At 38.3% G+C, this 23693-nt stretch overlaps 1 protein-coding gene across 4 annotated transcripts in view; it reads left to right on the top strand.

Annotated features, from left to right (window-relative positions):
• git1 (G protein-coupled receptor kinase interacting ArfGAP 1) overlaps positions 1 to 23693 on the top strand; it is a 31428-nt gene that overhangs the window by 5030 nt on the left and 2705 nt on the right. For 2 of the 4 annotated variants that reach the window (XM_086080652.1, XM_086080654.1), the window contains exons 2-19: positions 1620 to 1753; positions 2826 to 2938; positions 3624 to 3729; positions 4055 to 4141; positions 4227 to 4357; positions 4474 to 4568; positions 5688 to 5730; positions 6216 to 6242; positions 6699 to 6747; positions 8905 to 8977; positions 9509 to 9606; positions 10276 to 10387; positions 13000 to 13124; positions 14841 to 14993; positions 16780 to 17121; positions 20029 to 20109; positions 22401 to 22477; positions 22552 to 22728. In XM_086080652.1, coding sequence (XP_085936778.1) covers positions 1620 to 1753; positions 2826 to 2938; positions 3624 to 3729; positions 4055 to 4141; positions 4227 to 4357; positions 4474 to 4568; positions 5688 to 5730; positions 6216 to 6242; positions 6699 to 6747; positions 8905 to 8977; positions 9509 to 9606; positions 10276 to 10387; positions 13000 to 13124; positions 14841 to 14993; positions 16780 to 17121; positions 20029 to 20109; positions 22401 to 22477; positions 22552 to 22728 — 2023 coding nt within the window. The remainder of the gene's footprint in view (positions 1 to 1619; positions 1754 to 2825; positions 2939 to 3623; positions 3730 to 4054; positions 4142 to 4226; positions 4358 to 4473; positions 4569 to 5687; positions 5731 to 6215; positions 6243 to 6698; positions 6748 to 8904; positions 8978 to 9508; positions 9607 to 10275; positions 10388 to 12999; positions 13125 to 14840; positions 14994 to 16779; positions 17122 to 20028; positions 20110 to 22400; positions 22478 to 22551; positions 22729 to 23693) is intronic. The other 2 variants (XM_086080653.1, XM_086080655.1) reach the window with 2 other exon arrangements.

The raw sequence follows: 23693 nt of genomic DNA, 5'->3' as shown, positions 1-23693 counted from the left end.
GCTCATAGTCATACATGCACGTTCCTGTCTCCAATCTCCGCAATAATTACGTAAAACTTTATTTTTCTACTTTTTTTTTTTTTTTTAGCTTAAAAGCAACCTCAAACTTTGTGCATCTTTTAATTCTTGTGTGATGCATGGAAGTTATACATTTGTTGCCAAAATATGTTTGGCCACTCCTGTTTTAACCTCATGGACATTTGTTACTGATGACCTATTAAGTCAATGGGAATCATGTCAACAAATGTCCGTCTGGTAAACACGAAAGTGACCAAACATGGTTTAGACCATTGCAAGTATGGTTTTGAAATGACTAGTTATATTTTTGTGTTGACCAATTTATGTGGCCGAGTTAGCTAATGTTTTTTTCCCGTCAGCACAGAAAATGCACGTTTTCTAGAAATTATATTTTACATATTATATTTTACACATTTGGGATATTAACAAATAAGGTCTTCTGATCATTTCCAACTTTTGTTATGCGCGTGTTGATGCGCTTTGCAAATTTATGGGAACTCAATGCCTTACCTTCACAGTACCATCAATTTTTTCCAGCCTTTTGGGACACTCTGTAGTAGGGGTGTGGCAAAAAATCGATACTCATAAGAATCGCAATTCTCATTTAGTACGATTCAGAATTGATTTTAAATGTCCCAAAATCGATTTCATTTAAATTATTTTTTTACTGTCTTGCCTTTGTCTGTGTGTGCCTTTATTTGGAACGCTGTGTGGTTCTACGCGGTCTAATATACAGATAATTTGTAGCCACATTAGAGAGGAGAAGGAAAAAGTCACGATTAAGTTATTCCAATAAAAGTTGTTTTTTTCCGGCGTGGAGCCGTTCTTTTGAGTGATAAAAGTGCCGCAAGTAGCGCGCTAATTAGCATTAGCGAGTCAGACTGGAGTAGATCATTACAATTCTTTGCACATCTATAGATTGAAGCAAAAATCATTGTCAATCAAATCATTTTGAATCGAAAATTGTTCTTAATCGAAAATCGATTCTGAATCAAATTGCAGACCCAAAAATCGGAATCAAATCGTGAGACATTCAAAGATCCCCACCCCTACTCTGTAGTACTGCTGCTACTGCACATACTACAAGTGTTGTTTTGTGTGCATCATCACAATTCGATGACGTCTCCTTTGGGTGTTAGACAGATTCCAAATGACTACCTTGTAATATTGATCTGACTTTACATTTACATTTCATTGCCAGAGAATACTTTGTACAGTATGTTATTCGGTAGAACTCAACATAATCAGTTTCGGCATGCTGAACAGACACTTAGGAACCGTGAACAACAGTACTGGCAGTTAACTTTCTCTGTTTGAACTTTCTTAATGTTATAAACACATGTTATGTTTTTTCTGTGGTTGCTTCACAGCAAATGAATCATTTCTAATCATGTGTGTCTACAAAAATACCAAAAGAAAAAAAACTCCACCTATGCCAACAGATTGAGTGATTGCACATAATGGATGGATGGATGCACTGCTGATGGCCGCTTGTAAAGGAGGACTTAAAGCTTGTTAAGCCATTTTTAGTGTGAAAGGTACCCTTGTCACATAAAACATGTTTACAAAGTCCATTAACCCACACTTATGTTGTTTTTCAGACCCAGGCTGGACCAGTATCAACCGAGGGGTACTGATCTGCGATGAATGCTGTTCAGTCCACCGCAGTTTAGGCCGCCATATTTCCATAGTTAAGCACCTGAGGCATAGTGGATGGCCGCCGGCGTTAATGCAGGTGAGCATCAGCAACCATACAGTGATGGTAAAAGCCATGGATGACTTTCCCAGAATAAGAATATGCCTCTCAGAGTTCACTTGTGATGACATGTAAGATTGGATAGTAATCTGCAAAAATAATATAGGATATATAAGATATAGGGATTTGACCAATAATATCGATTTGTGAAAAAATATGAAAATTACCCAATTTGGATATTGGAGAGTTCTGCCCAATAGTGGTATATGTATGATATGTAAATGTAATTTCAAACATTAAAAATAAATTGCTTACAAATTAATTGTAATTCTTTACAATTTTGAAGTGTTGGGTTAATCTCATACAAGCTAAATAACCTTACAATGTTGAGAAAAAACATTAACTCATTCACTGCCATTGATGGCTATAGACGTCAAAAATTCATTTGAACTATTTCTATTAGTTAACATTTTTTTTCCACTTTTGTTAACAAGAGTATGAAAACCTAGAATTGTTTTTAGAAATACAGATATAAAATGTGTGATTAATCGTGAGTTAACTATTGAAGTCATGCAATTAATTACAATTAAAAATTTTAATTGCCTGAAGCGATTGAAAGATTATCAAAAATTCGGGGCGTCAGGCTATTCATTTTTTTTATCGTAATTAATCGCATGACTTCATTAGTTAACTCACAATTAATCACAAATTTTATATCTGTTCTAAATGTACAATAAAAAATATAGGTTTTTATACTCTTGTTAACAAAAATAGAAAAAATGTTAAACTAATAGAAATAGTTCAAATGATTTTTTGACGTCTATAGCCGTCAATTGCAGTGAATGAGTTGTCTACTTTGATACTTTTGGAAAAAAACGCATACATACTATTCGTGAATAGTGAACTGCAAATTGGCAGGAGTTCACTGTACTCACTTAGCAAGACTGCCAGTCTGTTTTTTTTTTGATGATGTATTTTTGTTAATGAGCTCACAGATAATATCAATTTGTTGCTACCAACATTTCAGTAGTGTCATGGTGGGTTAGTAAGGTGTATGGTGGCGAAGGTGGAATCTGCTCTGATTAGCTGCGATGCTTGTGTATTTGTTCAGATGGTTCAAACGTTGGCCGGCAATGGGGCCAACTCCATATGGGAACACAGTCTACTGGATCCCGCTCAGGTACAGAGCGGTCGAAGGAAACCCAACCCACAGGACAAAGTCCAGTAAGCATAGTCACTCACTACCTGCATGAAGTACTACTGAAAATGTAATCGCACAAGACGATCATTGCATAATTTTCACACAAAAAAAAAATGAAAAAAAAGGTGACACCAGTTTCTATCCCTGGACTCGCTTTGCTTTCTCAGTAACTACGAACTCATTCACTGCCATTGACGGCTATAGACGTCAAAATTTGATTTGAACTATTTCTATTAGTTTAACATTTTTTTCCACTTTTGTTAACAAGAGTATGAAAACCTAGAATTTTTTATTGTACATTTAGAACAGATATAAAATTTGTGATTATTCGTGAGTTAACTCGGGAAGTCATGCGATTCAATTACGATTAAAAAATTTAACCGCCTGACGCCCCTAATTTTTAATAATCTTTTCTTTTTTTAAATCGCGTCAGGCGATGACATTTTTTAATTGTAATTAATTGCATCACTTCAATAGTTAACTCACGATTAATCACACATTTTATATCTGTTCTAGATGTACAATATTTTTTTTCTAGGTTGTCATACTCTTGTTATGAAAAGTGGTAAATAGTTCAAATGAATTTTTGGCGTCAATGGCAGTGAATGAGTTAATGTCTTGTAATTGCAGCCTTGTGTTATAATTTTTGTATCATCATTAATAAATACCTTTGAGGTTGACCTTTTTGTATAATTGCCCACTGTACAGCCCCACAAAGTCAGAGTTCATCAGAGCCAAATACCAGATGCTGGCCTTTGTGCACAAGCTACCCTGTCGCGATGATGACGGCGTGACTACCAAGGACCTCAGCAAGGTGAGTGCACAACTGAGGACTGAAGAGTCAGCGTCTTAGCTTAATCATAAAAATTGGACTCAGCCATATTGTTGAATTAGTGGCTGGTCCCTCACCTAAAACATATACACTACACACAGACACGTGTGCACACATTCAAACAGGCCTATTAAGCCCCCATGGCACAATGTAAATTGAATGACAAAGCAGGATGCAATAATGACCTGCGTTGCAGTGGAGCTTCACTGGGCCAATAAGAAGGATATGCCTGTTCCTATCTCCGCCTCATGCTTAATCGCCCCCTTCTGTGTCCTTTTCTCTCCGCCTTTCATTGTTTTCCTATCAGCAACTTCACTCAAGTGTGCGAACAGGAAGTTTGGAGACGTGTCTTCGGCTGCTATCCCTCGGCGCTCAGGCCAACTTCTTCCATCCAGTATGCAAACAACACACAAGAGTTTCTAAGATGACCGACATTAGACTTGTCTTGACGCGCTTTATGTCTCCTTGACCTACGTCAGGAGAAGGGCACTACGCCTCTCCATGTGGCAGCCAAGGCAGGGCAGATTTTACAAGCTGAACTACTAGTGGTGTATGGCGCTGACCCCGGAGCACCTGACATCAATGGACGCACACCCATGGATTATGCCAGGTAAAGCCCGGTAGAAAATTGTAAAAAAAAATAATTTAATGGTGCGATTGGGCAACCAGTATAACTACTTAAACGTATGTATTCCAGAAATAATTTGGTTCTGTTGTGGTTTTTAGGCAGGCGGGCCACATAGAGTTAGCAGAGCGACTTGTTGAATGTCAATATGAGTTGACGGACAGGTTGGCCTTCTACCTGTGTGGACGTCGCCCAGGTAAGCCATTATTGGAGGAACAGTCAGTTACTAAGGATGTAACGATAATGGCAATATTGTGATATCGCGATGTTACTGTTAACTGCCACGATATCATCGTCGTCATGTCACGATATTAAAAGCGACACATTTGCTAAAAAAGTCTGATTGATTTCCATTTGTGCAGTTCTAGCACCCTCTGGTGGCTAGTTTTTTAGTGCAGCTAAATTTTTACAAGGCATGTTTTGGCCTTCTATGTTTAAAATCCACGCTAATGGTCAGATGAAAGGGAACGTAATATGCTTGTGAACCGAGTCGATATGTGGAGGAAATCAATGTGTACGTGCATTAGCAAATATTAACTCATTCACTGCCATTGTCTGCTATAGAAGTCAAAAATTCATTTAAACTATTTCTATTAGTTTAAAATGTTTTCCCACTTTTGTTAACAAGAGTATGAAAACCTATATATTTTTTATTGTATTAGAACAGATATAAAATTTGTGATTAATCGTGAAGTCATGCGATTAATTACGATAAAAATTGTATTCACCCGACGCCCCTAATTTGTAATGATCTCTTCTTTAAAAAAAAAAAAAAAAAAAAGGATTATAAAATGTCTTCTTTTTTTTAAAATTATTATTATTATTATTTTTAAAGAAAAGATTATTAAAAATTAGGGGCGATTAAAATTTGTAATCGTAATTAATTGCATGACTTCACTAAAATGTTATATCTGTTCTAAATGTACAAAAAAAATGTATCTAGGTTTTCATACTCTTGTTAACAAAAATGAAAAAAAAAGTTAAACTCATAGAAATTGGTCGACATTTTTTTGACGGCTATAGCTATCAATGGCAGTGAATGAGTTAAGTGTTAGAGATTGTAGGTTGTTTATATGCGTTGCTGTTATGTGCAAAGCACAATATTGTGTTATTTTTTTTTTTACTATAAGCTAATTTTTTACAATATTGTGACTTTTTTAAATATCGCCAACCTCCCCACAATATCGTGATAGTTATCATATCGTGACCTTCATATCATGATATCGTATCGTGATGTTTGGATATCGTTACATCCCTATCAGTTACTGTAGAAAAGTGACGAGCGCTTGAATATGAATGTTTTTTTCCCCTTCAGATCACAAGAATGGCCATTATATCATCCCTCAAATGGCAGACAGGTATGGACCAAAAACTTGATGTTTGATTATTTAAGTCCATTTATGCATTGGGATTAATTCAGTTTGATGCAGTTTAGTACGGTGACCAGAGGGTGGCACCACAGTATATTTTGACCCACTTTTAAAAGCGGATCAAATAAATACATTTGCCATTCCAGTTAATAAATGTGCATACTGTGTTTTTAAAGCTTTCATTTTTATCAACAGGAGGTTTGATTTATTGGCCCAAAAGTGCTGCCAATGGATACTAAGGACTTTACAGCCAAATTGACATGTAAATTATACAGATGAAACGTATTGCAAAATCATTTTGTTGCCAAAAAGAATTTAATTGTAGGATTTGCATCTTACATCACTGGATCTGGTGAATAGCACCTGTGGATAACAACATTGTAAGACGGTTCTCCACCCTTCTTTCTGTCTATTTCTTTCTTTTGCTCACCCGTTTTCTGTTCTCTCCATTTTGCTTCGCTCGGTGGAGCCAGAGCTCGTCCTAAGTGCCCGACACAGAGGTATCTTAACTTTCTTGTTCCTCTTTTCTCCCCCCAAATTCTCTTCATTTAAAACACTATTTCTGCTACCCTGTCTGTTGTATGTTTCCTTGTTGTCCAAAGAGCTCTTACAGTGGAAAGGAAATCATTCAGATGTCTTACTGTATCACTAGCAACAGAAGCAGTAGATTAACTAGGGTTAATTAAGAAAGTAGCAAGGCAACAGTTTGGCAACTTTTTGCTGCCCAGCTGGAGCTTTCACCACCCCAGTTTCATCCTCCCTCGGAGACGGTAAATCCATCCAAATCCAAACGTGCTTGCTATCTCTGTCTCCCCACTTCCTTATCTCTTACTCATCTCTCCTTATTGCCATGTTGTCCACCATGTTCAGCACCCTCTCTCCCACTGTGTGTCTACTCAGCTTAGCGGTGCTGTTCATTATACTGTTGTTATCTGTTTGTTTGTTTTCCTTTTTAGTCTGGACCTCTCAGAACTGGCCAAGGCAGCCAAGAAGAAGCTCCAAGCGGTGAGTTCACTTGAATTGTTGCATTCAAAATTGCATTACAGTTAGGGATGGCCGATGAATTGGGTTCAACCAATATATTGAGTTTGTTAGGATGCTATTTTTGTCATCTTTTTTTCTAGTATCTACTGTAGTTCAAAGTGCAGCTCTGTTTCTCACTCAGTAATCAGTTTACTTACATGAGGACAGTCGGTTGCGATTTGGTCACCATATTTACTAGGGGTGTAATGATACGTTTTTGACCGATACGATATGTACCGATATAAGGCCTCACGATATGATACAAACTGATATATCACTTTTTTGAGACTATGCAATTCGATATGTTGAAGACGATTTTGATTACAATACAGTAGACATATGAGTGCTGCCATCATTGCTGCAGAAGTTGAAGGGATGATGTGTCAGACCTGGGCACGAGCCAATTGCTGGCTTGGCGGTTTATCGTGGTTTTAAAATGTCTAGGTTTCAATAACTACTAATATTGTCTGTCACCAGTAATGAGCTCTTCTTTTCTTTTTTTGAGGGGATGTCTATGCAGGAAATATATGATTGATTGCTTAAAAAGTTGACTTAACGAGCCACATATTTGAAGTTAATTTCCAGTAACTTTTTTTCCCTACCTCAGCGAGAAATTACACATCTTTGAGGGAGGCAGCAAGGTGAAAGAAGCATTGCAAAGACTGATGTATTTATGAGTTGATTAATGTGTACTGCCCTTAAAAAAAGCAGTAGCCCATGGGTCTTTGTTCTATATTTTGTTAAAAAATAAAATAGAGTATGCTCAGTGGGAAAAAAAATTGTTTTTATTTACCCAAACATTACAAAAAAGGTCATTTTAGAGCTGTAATTTAAAAACGACAATATTTTTGCCGTTCGTTATCATACCGTCAGAATCCAATATGGGCCCATGCCTACTCAGACCCTAGGCCGCACACTACATCAAATTGGTCTTCATGGCTGTCATCCCAAAGAGAAGCTTCTTCTTCTTCCGATGCACAACAAAGCCTGCAAACAGTTTGCTTAAGACATGCAGACTAAGGATATGGGTTACTAGAACCATGTCCCGTAGTCTGCATGATGAGACCAAGATCAACTTGGCTGGCTCAAATTTTGTCAACCAGGTGAGGACAAAGATGTCTTGCCTACAGTCAAGATTGGTGGTGGCAGTGTGATGGTGTGGGGCAGCTTGAGTGCTGCTTCCTTTGGAAACTGAGCCGCAGGACAGTATTCCAACATGATAAATGACCCTCACCACTGTTTTGCTCAAGAGGCTGAGGGCACAGGTGACAGAGACCTGAAACCTAATGAACACCTGTGGGGCATCCTCAAACGGATGGTAGAGTGTAAGGTCTCGAATATAGAGGAGTGGAAGGAGATTCCAGTGGCAACCTGTGAATCTGTTGTGAACTCCATGACAAGAGACTTAAGCAGTTTCAGAAAACATCAACCTGGGTGAACACTTTGCAATGTGTCTTCATTATTATCACCTTAAAGAATGTGTGGTTTTATTTGTGCAATGCTAGACATGAGTCCAACGATTACATTTTTAATCACATTTTAAAAATGTTGATGAATCACGATTAATCGCTTAATAAAAAAGGGCTTTTTTTTTATCAACATTCTTCCCCGCCAAATTTAAAGAGCACTGGTTATGTGTTCATTCTTTTGACATTTAATATTATGAGGACGTCTTCAACATTTTTTGATCCACTGCACTCTTTTTCTAATCAGTTATTTACTTGCATAATTTAAAATGGGAATGGGAAAAAAATACCCCAGTGTTTTGACATGAACAAATATTCTAAATGTGATACGCAAACATTTATTAAATGCTTTAATTTAATGCATGTAATTATGTTTATTGTTAAAACACAACCTGTGTTACCTTAAACGTAGCCATCCGCTGTCACGCTAAAGGATAATTTATGGTCAAAATTAATAGTGTGATTAATCTGCGTTAATTTATGATAAATGCAATATTTTTTTGTGATTAATTAATCAGTTAACGCTTTAACTTTTACAGCACTAGAAAATGTCAGACCAAATCTTTGCAAATATTGCCCTTGATGACTCTGTCTGGTTTCTTAATCAAATTTATATTTCTTTTTTAAATATGTTTGCTTATGATCAAAGTATATTTGTCTGCTTGTCTGACAGCTTAATAATCGTCTGTTTGAGGAGCTTGCGATGGATGTCTATGATGAAGTGGATCGCAGAGAAAATGATGCAGGTGAGCCATGTCCTTATTTGTTGGAGAAATAAAGTCGCTTTGATTTTCACCTCATTGAGTAGCAGTTTGAATTTAAGATTGTTCACAGCGATTAATAAAAATAAAAAAAATGAAAAAAGCAAAGACACCAAGAAAAAAATTGGTTCGTAGACAGACACTGAAAATGACAAACTCAGCTTGGAGTGAATTTAGCAAAGGAAAAAAAAAGCTTTTGGAGTGAGGGAGGAGAGGCGGAGAGGGAGGAGGAAAGACTGCCTCACAAATTCTCAAGTCTCTCCTCTCTGCACTTCCTTCTTTCCCTCTCTCTCTTGAGAAGTAGCAGTCAAATTTGCTCTTTTACTATTGCACCGGAGGTAAGTGGCAAGGACGCGTACACACATGCTTATAGGACGAGGTCTGAGAACACAATTGTGCATGTTGCAAAATCTGTTTTTGCAGTTCATAGCTGTGTTCGAGGAATTGGCTGTCTGCGATGAACCTTGTTACTTAACCACACACATTTATTTTTGGCCCTCATCCTTGTGTCTCCAGTGTGGCTTACTACACAGAACCACAGTACTCTGGTTACGGAGCGAAGCGCTGTGCCTTTCTTACCAGTCAACCCTGAGTACTCTGCCACGCGGAATCAGGTAAACCAACTCACATGCACACTTTTATTGTAGGAATTCTAAAACTAATGTACAAAGGTGGAAAAAAATGATAGTGCAAAAAAATAAAAAGCAGTCTGGAAGTGTCTTTTTTTATTTTTTTATTTTTTAAAGAGTATGATTGTGAAATGGACAGCTGTGAGAAAGTAAGCTGTAAACCTTTGGATCTTTCACACACTGTAAAGAACAAACTTGCATGTCTTCTCGCATAGCTTGTCTTCATCTGTGTTTTAACACAAGTTAAAACATCTCCACGTGTATGCTCTTTACACGTTTTATCTTGTCATAACCACTATCTGTTCTTATTGAGAAAGAGAACAAATCCACACTAGACTAATTTGTGGTTTAACTTAAATGAGTTTTTTTTATTTAAATGTATGCTTTAGCTCATATTTGTTTGTGAATCTGCACCGTATTGATTTCATGTGTGTTTGTGTGTATTCCAAATGTTCAGTATGACGGTATTTTTCCACAGCACGTGGTCATTGACCACAGTAAGTCTCACTGGCAGTGAACCATGAGCGTTCAGATGGATTTTTATGCGGCAAAACTAATGATAGTTGATGCATTTGAGCTGAATTTTTGTTCAACCTTTAAAAATGCTATTTGCTCTTTTGTTCTATTTTCTCTCCCTCTCCCTCCCTCCCTCAGGGCCGTCAGAAACTTGCACGTTTTAATGCTCGGGAGTTTGCTACCCTCATCATTGACATCCTAAGTGATGCCAAAAGGAGACAGCAGGGGAAAGGTCTCATCAGTCCGTCTGGTAAGAAAGTGATGGGAGGGTTGTTCGTTTTGAGTATTTTAGAATTATAACTATGGCGCAATATACTACATCCATCTAATTTAACTAGCCGCGGAGTTGCTGGTATCAATTGTATGATTGACAATTTGAGCAGTTATTGAAACCTTGACTTTTTAAAACCACTGTCAACTGTCAAGCTGGTAATCGGCCCATGACGGGTCTGGACTGCTGGCAGGCCTGTCTCGTACTTGTACACTTTCACTAAAGCCAGGCTGTTGTAACACATGCTGAATGTGGCTTGTTGAAACAAGCGGGGATGTCCCTGAAAAAAACGTTGCTTGGATGACAGCATTGTTGCGCCAAATCTTGTATGTACCGTTCAGCATTAATGGTACCTTCACAAATGTGCAAGTTAGCCGTGCCATCACGTATGTATCATCACAGCTGATGGCTTTTGAACTTTGCGCTGGTAACAATCCGGTTGGGCATTTTCCTCTTTGGCCCGGAGGACTAGCCTGGCAATAGCCAGATTGATTTGTGCTTCACTCGAGGGAGTTCTCCACAATATCAGTCTGCGACTGCTCCGCGTTGATTTGCTCGGGAAAGGCGGGGCATGCTGTACAACACTTTGAGCTGATTGGACGAAGCAGAATCGTGTGCACGTCTACCTAACTTTTGTTTCATCACGGCAATGGTTGAAAATGTCGTCACCGACATGCGATTGTTGTGACTAGCTGATGTCATGTCGTTGAGTTTATGTTGTCGGTTTTGCAGTGTTGATATGCGGATTCAAGAGACTAATTCAGCGAGAACATAATTAATTGCAGCGTCCACGCTTTCGTCCACCGGTGTTGCCATGTTTGGTTTGTTTCTTCCCACGGCTTCGGCGCTTCTTGTGTTTCGTCACAGCTGCATATCCCGCCCCCAAATACAATGTCGCTCTGTGATTGGTGCGTACCACCAGTGGTTCGTATCGGTGGAAATCAATGGGAGCGGTACAAGATGGATTCTCTGGCGTTTGTGAACTCACAAATACAGCGAGAATACATCTTGCAAGAGCAAGGTTACCGGAGGACATGACATGCATGATTTCCTAAACGATTTGATGGCAATATCCTTTACTCAGTGATGCACTTTTACCTGAAGGACCGAGGTCAAGGGTATTCAATGTTGATTTTTCGGCCTTGCCGCTTACATGCAGAGACCATCTTTTGATTATATTTTGTCCATAAAAATCTCTAACTTCCTTGTGATTGTACACAGAAAACTTTGTTATTAAACTTTTGGACTAATTGACAAAGTGATGAACCTTGCCCCATCTTTGCTTATGAACCTTGATGAGCCTTTCTGAGAGGCTTCTTTTATACTGAATCATGACACTCACCTGTTTCCATTTAAGATCGTATGTGGATTCTTCCAAACAAGTGTTTTTTGAGCATTCCTCAACTTTCTCAGTCTTTTGTTGCTCCTGTTGCAGGTTTTTTGGAATCAAATTCAAAATAAGATAAAATATTTGCAAAAAAACAAGAACATTGAACAGTTTGAAGATTAAATATTGAAATTAATTCGTATTATTGTAATTTCAATTTGAATAGGATTCATTCATTGTATTCTTTATATTATTTTATTTTTTTAAGTTTTACCCAATGTCCCAACTATACTGGAATTAGTGGTTCGTAATCATCATTGTTGGAGCGGAAAGCTGGTCTGTCCATTTTCGGTCAATGTAATATTTTTTCACAATTCCATACTACTGGTCTGCCACCAAGTGGTTTTTTTTATGTTTACAAATTACAGACCAATCTAAAGTGTTGAAAATGGTGTGCTCTCTTATATGATGCAATGTTAATGGCTCAACAAACAAACAAACATACCGATTCCGATACCCAACTTTGCAGTATCGGCCGATACCATACCGATACCTAAGGGCTTTTTTCTCAACATGAAAAAACTGTCCTGCCATTGGTTCAGAGCATTCAAGGGCCAATAGGATATCTTAGCTCGGCATGCAGTGAACATGTTACACATTAGTGAATGTCGTGCATGAGCAAGACACAGGATGCTGCATCCAAAGTCCTATATTAGCGTCAGAATTAAAGGTAACGGCATGTTACTAGTTACTACTCACGATACCAATATCACTGTTTTAATGCAGTATCGGGGTCTCTGCCGATACCAGTATCGGAACAACACTAATTATGAGTATAGAAATGTGAGGATTCCGCTCCAAGCCAGCGCGATATGTTAAATCCAGCAGTCAATCTGTACATTTAAAACTTCATTTCCAAATGCATGCCATAGTGTCAGTAGATATGTGTTATGTTTTCTACCTTAACATACTAAGGAGAGTGAGAAAACTCACTTTGAGAGCTGAACATGTACTGGTAATTTTATTAGCGTTTAAACATCGCTGAATGCAACAGTTGAATTATTAATAAAACATTGTTTAGTACTGTAGCGTCACTATACCTGCTGCGCCAGGTTGCACAAAAGTGACCATGTGGTATTTTATCCTATTGAGAAAAAAAACATCTTCTCTCACAGTCTACATACAGTCCACAAGAGCTGAAAAGTCGGGATATTGTACTGTACTGTACATATTGATGTCATATGATGTACGTTTCCCCCTATAGATCCATTGGACCTTGGATTTGATGATGACCAACATGATTATGATAGTGTAGCTTCTGATGAAGATACAGACAGCGAGCTGACCACCCAAAATAACAACAACACACAACGCAACAACCGTGCAAAGGTACCACACTTGATCCAAAAATAATTTCTGACTTAAATATTAACTCATTCACTGCCATTGACGGCTATAGACGTCAAAAATTCATTTGAATTATTTCTATTAGTTTCACATTTTTTTCCACTTTTGTTAACAAAAGTATGAAAACCTAGAAAAAAAAATGTATTGTACATTTAGAACAGATATAAAATGTGATTAGTCATGAGTTAACTATTGAAGTCATGTGATTAATTACAATAAAAAAATAATAATGGTCTGACGCCTCTAATTTTTTAATAATATTTTCTTTTTTGTTTAATTTAATGATTTAAACTCAAGATTAATCAGAAATTTTATATCTGTTCTAAATGTACAATAAATATTTTTCCAAGTTTTCATAGTCTTGTTAACAAAAGTAGAAAAAAACTGATAGAAATAGTTCAAATGAATTTTTGACGTCTATAGCCGTCAATGGCAGTGAATGAGTTAAGAATAAGCCAATACACTTCCCTTACTGCTTGTCTCAGCATGCTACACAGGGAGGGGCCTCTGTTAGCGCTGCCACATAGCTCCTGAGTGACATCACCAGCCACATTTGGGGTCCTGTCAGAGAGGCATTGTTCATACAAAGAGAGAGGAAGAGGAAAAAGTGACCGAATGGCACTGGCATAGAGCAGAAATGCAGTAGTAATAAAAAAAAAAAAATTGTGCGAGACAGCTCCAGGCTGCACCTAAATGGTGGCATTTTATTTCAAAATGTTGAGATTTTTCATCTACTTTTTCCTGTGACACCAGTAAATTTGCAGATAAAAAAAAAAAAGTTTAATATTTTTTGTTTTTGACAAACGTCTAATCCACATTTAAGCCCATTTATCAATAATGTAGTAAAAATAAGTGGAGTTCACAAGTCTTTGTCCCCACTTCAAATAGCTATACACATAATGTACTGTATGCTACATTTCATAGAATGAAGATTTTAAATTATACTGTATTTGGCAAAAAAAAGAGCTTACCACTGTATTCAGTAAAAAGAGTTTACTTAACTGCTAAGTTTATTTGTTTGAACTCATACTGGCTATTTATCAACGGTGTTTGAAAGAGATTTGCTTTGGTCCACTCTCTGGGAGTGCTGTCGAACTGCATGTTCTAAGGTCACAGGAAGCGGGGGTGGATGTTGCATAGAGAGCAAGAACCAAAGCTCTTCTGTGTGTGTAAGTTTTTGGATCAGTTGCGGTTCTGGCCTTGGGGCAGCTGTGCAGCTCTTCCCTTTTCACACTGCTGAACTCCGTTCTTATTAAAGACCATGTCAAATGAATTCAGAGATATGTTCCTGAATGCATTTTACATGTTTGAAGATAATTACTGGAAATCATGTGCAAAGATGTAGTGCAATATTGTGGAGATATAGCGTTGAACTGTTTTTTATCTGTTTAGGTTGGCCGAATTTTTGGGCATGGCTAAAATGGGGCTCAGTGATACACTTGACCATAATATAAAAATGTCATTTTGGCAATTTACACTCACACTCTTTGGTGCGTCAAATTTAGAAGACATTTATTTTCACTTTACATGGAATTTAAGCTCCAAACTTACCCCTATGTTTGCACTTAGCTTGAAAAAAAACAAACATTCATTAAATCTGCAGTCGTTTGAAAAGTAGCATGTATGGATGAGATGCAATGAACACTGAAGAAAAGTGCGGATCCACAGTGGCTTTCTTTCTTTCCACCCGTCAAACAGAGTATGGACTCATCTGACTTGTCCGATGGGCCCATCACTCTGCAGGAGTACCTGGAGGTAAAGAAAGCCCTGGCCTCCTCGGAAGCCAAGGTGCAGCAGCTGATGAAGGTCAACAACAACCTCAGTGAGGAACTCAGACGGCTTCAGAAGGAGGTAGGAAGTGAAAAGAGGCTGTGAATGTACAGTACTTTTGAGAACACAAGCAATACGGTTAAGGACATTGAATATTTCATTAGTGTACATTGTGACAGTGGACATATAAAAAAGAGAAGTCCGTGTGAAATAAATAATTGAAAAGGAGACACAGACAAATTAAAACAGACAGGGTATTATTAATTCTCAGAGGAGGGCAGGATGAAGTTGTGACAGTTTGCTGCCTATGCAATTTCCTGCATAATATCGTCAGGGGAGACATCGTGTGTTATGTTTGAGATTAAGCAGCTGTCCTGTGGGACCTTTTGTGCAATTCCACATATTTGCATCATTTGGTTTCTTTTAGTTGGGTTTCTAATTTTCTCATTGTATTATCTGAGGCTACATATTCATTGTCCAGTCTAACTCAAGTCATCTAGTTAAGTAGTGTCGCTTGGTGTATAGAAAACTTTGTTGTACGAGTGATCCAGTACTTAGGTTTTGTTGGCATTGTCATGATTTCTTAATTTAGCAATAACTTGTCTAATTTTCAAGTTGGTAGTACAATGGAGCAAGAAGTTAGCACGTCTACCTCACATCAAGAATGTTCTGGCTTCTTGGGTCAAATGCCTGGAGTTGGCATGTCCTCCCTGTGCTTGTGTTGGTTTACCTAGGTACTCAAGCTTCCTCTCACAGGTCAATGGTTAATTGTTGATCTGAGATTCCAAATAGCTTATAGTTGTTAACGTCAGTGGGAATTGTTGTCCGTTTACATGTGCCTTGTGGTCAAAGGAATGAATGAAGGTTTTGCAGTGTTGTTTGATAACATCAACATTCATTCACGAGACAGTCAGAATAACGCCTCTGGGTTTGATGCAGTGTTGTGATGTGTTAATCGAGATTAACATGAATGTTTTTTCAAAGCAAGCAGAAACAATAGATTACCGCTAGATTATATTCTAAAATGTTTTGGGAATTATGTTTCTATCTGCTTCAGGAGCTGAGATATCAATTATTTTTTAATATCGTTGAATTTCCAGGAAAACTTCAGGTTTTCGGGGGTGACTCAAAAGTCACCCATAGGTTTAGAGGCATGTTTTGCCAGGTGCTTTAGGCCTTAATGGGTTAATGTTATGTAACACGTTTGCCACAGATTAGGAAGAAGATGTGTCTGAGTATTGTTATATTACCAATGTGTGTGTGTTCCTACAGTGTTTGTGTGTGGATATTTGTTATTTGAAGGAATATCATTTCAAGACGCCGATGTTAATTTCCCCTTGACATGTCAATGGGATTTTACATTGACTTTAGCACTATCATTTGGCGATATCCAATGTGTATAATCCTTTTTGTTGTGTGTTTTAACAGTAAACTCCAACTGAGGTGTCATTTAACGTCTTAAAAATCACATACATGTCACGCGCTTGCTGCACACGCAACATGGTACATTCAGTCACGTTTGGAACTTGCAAAGACAAAATCCTTCTGATTTATTATATACTATATGTAATAGTGACATACACTCCAAGTTAATTTAACTGAATATACATTTTATTTGGAGACCTCCATCCCTCCCCAACGCCTGGTGCCTGTCCTGTCATGTAACATGCCAGTGTAACGTGTCATTATCACACATCCGTCCCTCCCCTCTACTGATATCACTTAATACTTGAGGTCCTTTGCATCCCTCTACTGTACCTGTGCTTATGAATGTTTGCCTTGACGATTCAGTTGACGCCCCCCTCCTTGCCTTCAACCTCCCCATTTACCTCCTCCCATCCTCTGATCCCTCCCTCCTGTTATGTAGATCACACGGATGCAGACAGAAAACAGCGCGCTGCGGGGTGGCCAGCACGCTGGGGGTCCAGGGGGCCATGGGGTCGGGGGCCCTGGTGGAGGAGGAGGAACCTGCTGGCTGGGCGGCAAGCCGCGAGGAGTAATTGGTGGGGGTCTGCCAGTATTGGGGAAAGGCGTTGATCACTCAGGGCTGACAGTGCCCTCCTCAGCCACCTCTCAGTCCCATCCCCATCGGAGAGACCGCCAGGCCTTCTCCATGTATGAGCCCGGGGCTGCCCTCAACCCCACGGCCCATGGCCCCCCAGCACTGGACTCCCTGGCAGCCCGCCTGCAGCCCCTCAACACACCCAGCGTAAGTTAGAGCTCTCCCTTCCTTCTGGAGGCCCTAATTGGCTCTCCTTGGCCTGATTGGTGGGTGGTAGTTGAATCTTATCTCACCATTTCTCTTTGAATCATTCTCTTTCTGCACTTCCGCTTCTCATCTTTCTCTTTCAGAGGCACACCATTGTGTGTGCTCCCATTCAGCTATAGAGCGGCAGAACCAAAGTGCCAAAATAAATGAACCCCGTAATGTACCTTGTAGTCATTTGATGGGGAAATTGCAATACGTGCCATCTGAATGAGAAAGATGGAAAATAAGAAATGTGTCTGTCTGTTTGGTGCATAGTTATAGCAGTGATGCTCCCTCCTCTCCTGCACACTTTTGCATTTACATTTTCAGCCCCCGCTCTCCTAATTAGCTTTTAATAACAGCTGCTTAACAGTTCAGTCGAAAAACACACACTTGTATCAACTTGCCACAACCTTGTGACCATTTGCAACAGCAGTATTAGATGTGCCTTTACAAACAAAATGATGTTTGTTTTTGTGACCGTAGTTTGCTACTGTCCCGAATATGTTGCTTTCTGCAATTAGTTAAATGAGCAAATAAAACATTAATGCAGTGGTTCTTAACCGTGTTGGGAGGTACTGAGCCCCACCAGTTTCCAATGCGCTTTCATACAACCCTTCTATATTGAAAAGCAAATTGATTTGTTTGTTCCACCTCCCAAAAAAAGAATTAAAAACATAGGTATAGGGTTTACTAGTGATCAAAATGAACAGGGAGTGTAGACTTTTCATCAAATCTGGCTCTCTTCACCTTGAATTCTGAAAGTGTTGTGTTTTTGTATTCCACATCTCCGTGCAGTTTAAGGAAGGTTTCCTTTCATTTTGCTTAATAGCTAGTTAGTCATGCAATTAGGTTTCCCATCACTCAACTCAACTCTATATTTATAGAGCACTTTAAAACAACCACCGCTGATTTTTTCAGATTGAAGCCAGGGGCAGCAGATACAGTGTAAACAGCAGCGGCCCTAAAATTTAACCCTGTGGGAATAGCATACGCTCTAAAAAGACAAGTGTTGAACCAATTTAGGATTAATCCGAGAATTGTTGACCAATTTAATAAAATTGCTTCAAGCAGTAACGCACGATTGAATTAAGTTAATCCAAAGTGAATAAGTTTAACTAATTTGCTCTCAAAAACGTATAAACATGTTCCATTTTAAATATTAACAGTGTCCCAGAAATGTATTTATATGTATAAATACGTTCCATTTTAAATATTAACAGTGTCCCAAAAAACGTATTTATACATTTTTTACGTTGTTTTTTTTTTTATGCTAGAGCATACAGAAAGCTTTGATGCAGCCTCTGAACTGAAGGGAACGGTTGAAGAAATGGTAGTAATACAAAAACGGCCAGCAGGTGGTAGCAGAGTATAAGAGAACAACCAGAGCCATGTTGCAAAAAGGCTCTTTTACCCAGTGTTTTAAACAGATTTGTGATAATGATGAAACTTAGCTATATTATATCGCTAATTGCTGACAAACGGAAACAGATAATAATTTTTTTCCTGATGAAAGAAGAGACTATAAGCTTTCTTTTTGTAGGTTCCATGTTTATATAGCAGTAGAACACAATATTCTGTGGGCCTTGCAAAATCAGTCAAAATCCAGTAAAACAGCCAGGAGTGAAGGGGGTTGCTTCCATGAAAATAGCTGGGAGTGAAGGAGTTAATGAACTCATAATTAATGAAACTTAATATATTCACTTTGGACTAACCTAATTCAATCGTGTGTTACCACTTGAAGCAATTTTATTAAGTTGGTCAACAATTCTCAGTTTAATCTTAAATTGGTTCAACAATTCTCTTTTTAGTGTTTACGTCTCGTTATATACATGTGAATTCACATCGCACATTTATTTTTTATATATATATTTACTTTCTTTCTTTGCTCAATTTAGTATGAAGGGATTACAACAATAAAGAATTTGCACGACGTCCCATCACAACAGTCACAAGTCGACTAGTGAACGCACCAAATTCCCTGCAGCACAGACAGGCCAAGCAATGTAGCCTGCAGCCAATGATGGCCGAGCAGGGCAAATCATACGAGTCGGGTGTGTGCCTTGACCTCCGCCCAACTCCTGAGACTGACTCGCCGAACCTCTGGGGTTTGATCGAACCCAGGTTAAGAACCACTGCATTAACTGCAACACCAATTCAAAACATGTTTTAAATGACCAGTAAGACATTTCTGACAGGGAAAATTTAACATCTTTGTGAAGGCAGGAAATCTGAAACAGCTGTTTTTTGTTATTATTATTAGGTTATGTGAGTAGTTGTGGTCAGCCACCTGCAGCCATTTTGTAGACCTGATCCGTCAGATCATCCAGCATCAATCAATGATCACCATGTGGTCATCTCGCTCTTCAAAAGACTGACCTTGTTTGTCTTTCTGTCTGCCTCCTCACCTGTCTGTCTCATGCTCACTGCAGTGCAGCCCATGCATCCTCCGGATGTAAGCATTCTGTCTGTCATTGTTTCATTTGCCATTCATCTTCACACTGTGCTTGCCCTCTGCTTATGATCATGTGCTGTAGCACTGGGGAACATCAGTGTCGTGTAGTCAGTTTTAGACGGTGTCATACTGTATGTAACTTGACACCTGTTAGTTTTGTTGATAGTGTCTACACGTTCTCAAGTGCTTGATAGTTCGAGTCGCTGTTAGGAGGCTCACTGTGTTGACGACAGCAAGCAAACCGGCTCTTGCTGACACTTCATCTTTTTTTCTGCTTTGTCTCCCCCCCCCCCCCCCATCCCATCAATACCGATTTCCTTCCCTCTACTAATCTTCTCCCCGCAATTTTGTCCATTGCTGTCATCCCATCCCTCTCTTCCTATATCCATTTCGATGCTCCCCTCTGTTCACAGGTAAGGAAGGGTAGTATGGGCGGTTTAACTTCATATGGAGGCCAACATTTGTCTGGATCTTCAGAGATGGGCCGATACATGGTGAGTTCTTTAAGAAAGGATGATGGGATATAAGTTCAATTCCTTTCACTTTCATTATAATTCTTCACCAATCTCTGACCTGCCTGCATTTCTTCTGATATTGAGTTGGGGTGTTTTAATTTTTGGTTGGTCGCCTTGAAACTACTAAATTAACACACAAAACTAATGATACATAATGTGTAGGAAAAGGTCAGTAATTCCAATTCTAAACAGTAAACCACCCATCGGGGCTGTACGAAATTCAGAATTGAATTGAGAGTGATCCCTAAATTCCAATTCCGTTCTTAAATTTGAATCCAGGTGGCAAACAGAATTTTTATTGGAATCTGAATTACAGGAATTGAATTTCAAAGAAATTCTTGATGCAAAATTCAAGTGTATTTAACGGTGGAAGTGTTACAGAAGAGTAAGGAAACCTATTTACATTACAATTTATAACATGAATTTCATACAAATATTGCTGTAAAGAGTTTATGTACACATTCACAATATGTTTTTTACCAACAAAAAAGCCTCATCAAATCAAACAGATCATTAAAATTGTATTAAGAAAAACTTGGTATTAAAGCATTTAATTTCCCAGAAAGTCTTTAAAATGGCTTCCCAAATATTTTTCGACATTTAATTTGGAGCACAAACGAGTGGAGTGAAATACACTGATAATAAATGCACTCATTCTCACTGACGTGATGAGATTTTGATTTTCTGAATTGCATTGAGGTCTATCTCACTTCCTCTCTTTCAAATTCAATTCTCCGTCCTTTAAGCTGAAGTCAATTTAAATGTATCCATTGATTTGAAGTGCATTCTGATATTGTGAATGTTGCACAGCCATGGTGCCATACCACAAACTCTCATCTCTCAAACAAGTTCATATCACTTCAAAGTAAACCTGTCTTGTAACATAACCCTTAAAAATAAATGTATTGCATATGCTTTTATTTGAAGAAGAAAAAAAAGCACAGAAAGTGCGCTTGTACTCCTGTGTGGCATAAATCACAACTGGGAGACTAAAGCTACGTTTACACTGCAGGTCTTAATGCTCAATTCCGATTTTTCTGGTGAAATCAGATTTTTTTTTTTAAGTAAGCGTTTACATTACCTATTAATTGCGACCCCAGTCTGTCTGCTGTGTGGACGTGATGTGTCCCCAAAGTGACCCGCATGCGCAGAAGAAAATACAACGTCACAACACTGCGTTTGCGGAAGTAAATACATATGGTCCTGCGTCTTAGGGCCGCGGACATTTATAAGTCCGTTGTCGGTGCTCATATTTTTACCATCTCATATCTACAGAGGAGTGATGTGGGAAAGAGGTCAAAATAATATTTTGTGAAAATGAGGCGAGCCTGTTCGAGCGCTTCATCTCACGGTGATCTCTCCCTTTTTTTCCCCCCTCCCTAACGATGACATCACTTCATTGATGCAAAATGAGCCGTCTGCGTGGCTAAATTACTAATATCACCACCACAAATGTCATCTTTATACTTCAGGTTTCAAGCGGGATTAAATTAAAGTCAAATATAAAGTCACAACTGTTACTCGGAACAACTTTGCCGGGTCACGTACATGCGTACCTCGTGGATGCTTCAAGCATAATGCCCACGCAGAGCGCATATTGGACTTTTGATGAGGTCGAAGTCGGATATATGCGACCCAGCCGTTCAGACAGATATGCGTATCCGATCCAGGACCACCTATGAAAGTGACCCAGGTCGGATATGAAAAAATCAGAATTGAGCTGTTCAGACTGATACAGGTCGCATTTGGGCGAAAAAAAATCTGATCTGGGTCGCATTTTGTGAACGTAGCCTAATTGACTAACATCACCCCAACTTCCATCATGAATTATTAAACCAGAGCTTTGGCTCCATCTTGTGGCATCAATAAGTATGAAAACAAAGGGTGAGGTTCCGTATAAAGAAAAAAAAAATAGTTATTGTAGGTTAGTTCATAAATATTGAATTGACTGTAGTTATTTTCTATTCTCCCCCAGAAAGATAATAAAATAGCTTTTTGTTATTCAAAAACCTAATCCTAGAATGTGTCTTGAGAAAATAGGATTTTAACTACTAACCTTTATGTGTTGTTTACCAAGCACTTTTTATTTCTTCACTAATTTGATACATTTAATTCCCTTGTTGGAACAGTGCGAATTGTTCCAAGAAGCTGCATCTACAATAAATTCTGGTGCGCAGTATTGATCCCCATTGGCTCAAGTGTTAAGAGTCCAAGGTTCAATGAGGTGAATGATAATGACGCCCAGGGGGGTTGTGTGTGTCCCTCCCCAGATTTCCAAATCGGATAAGCATGGCAGCGGTACCGACAGCGACTACGACAACACGCAAACATACGACCCCTCGATAAGGTCAGACTCAAGACTGCTTGTCAATTTGCACAGAAAATTAGAAAATAAATGGTGTTGATTTTGCTGTTTTGCAGCATGGGTCGCAGCAGCGAGGAGGAGGGGCGTGGCGAGGCGGAGGAGGGAGGCGGTTGTGAGATGAGCGATCCAGACCCCACCTTGCCATGCACGGAGGACGTCATACTGAAGACTGAGCAGGTGACCAAGAACATTCAGGAGCTTCTCAGGGCAGCTCAGGAGTTCAAACATGACAGGTGAGACGTCAACACACAACAAATGCAACTATGTTACGTGTTACTTCATGTAGGAAAAATAAGGTGTGCTGCTTTAATAATTGTATAGCCAAACGAAAATGACAAGATACAAGTGCATTTAAAAAAAAATTGATCGTAAAAAAAGTGAAATTATTACACTCCACAATTACAAAATCAGCACCATAAAAAAATATTAATACCAATTTTTGAGTTTTTTAAATACATTTTTTTATAAATTTTAAAATAACTAATATATTTTGTTTCATCCAAAATGAACTAATCATAATTAGAGTGTTTCAAATGATTTTATTTGTCTTAATATTTGTTAATTGTTTTTTTACATTTAAACTTTTTTTTTTGTACCCAAAAAATAAATGATTGCCCTACTGCACAGTGCACAAGCTGCACTCCAACTTCAAGTTTTTGCCAACATAAATAAATATATATTATTACATATTAATTCTGTTTGGTCCCATAGAAACTTACAAATTATAGTGTTTCTATTTTTTAAGTCTTAATATTTTCAAATGCTTAAACATTTTCTTGTTTGTACCCCCCCCCAAAAAAAATATAGTTTGAATAATTGTGATTTCAATTGTTACCAAAATAATTGAAAAAAATGAAAAGGGCCGTCAATTAATGTCAATGCACCAGTAGCGTATTCATATTCAATAATATATCAAAAACAAAACAAGTCAAGAATAAAAACAAAACACAAGAAGTTTATGCTCATGTTTATATCTGATTTGAATATTTGTCTAACACTATAGTTTTAAAAACTTGACGGGGAAGAAAGGCACCGGGTGCTTTTCTATTCTAAATTCAACACGTAACAAAATAGGTTGCGAAAGGCCATTTACAACCTGATTTCTATGAAAAATCTTTTTGATTCTTTCGGATGCAATATTCAGATTTCTTGAGATAAGCAATTAGTCCTTTTCTGTAGTTGTAAACTATCATCATCA

Source organism: Leptonotus elevatus, chromosome 7, assembly GCF_054856555.1.
Source record: "Leptonotus elevatus isolate MCC_2025b chromosome 7, RoL_Lele_1.0, whole genome shotgun sequence".
Taxonomy (NCBI): domain Eukaryota; kingdom Metazoa; phylum Chordata; class Actinopteri; order Syngnathiformes; family Syngnathidae; genus Leptonotus; species Leptonotus elevatus.
This window is presented reverse-complemented; position numbering and strand designations above follow the sequence as displayed.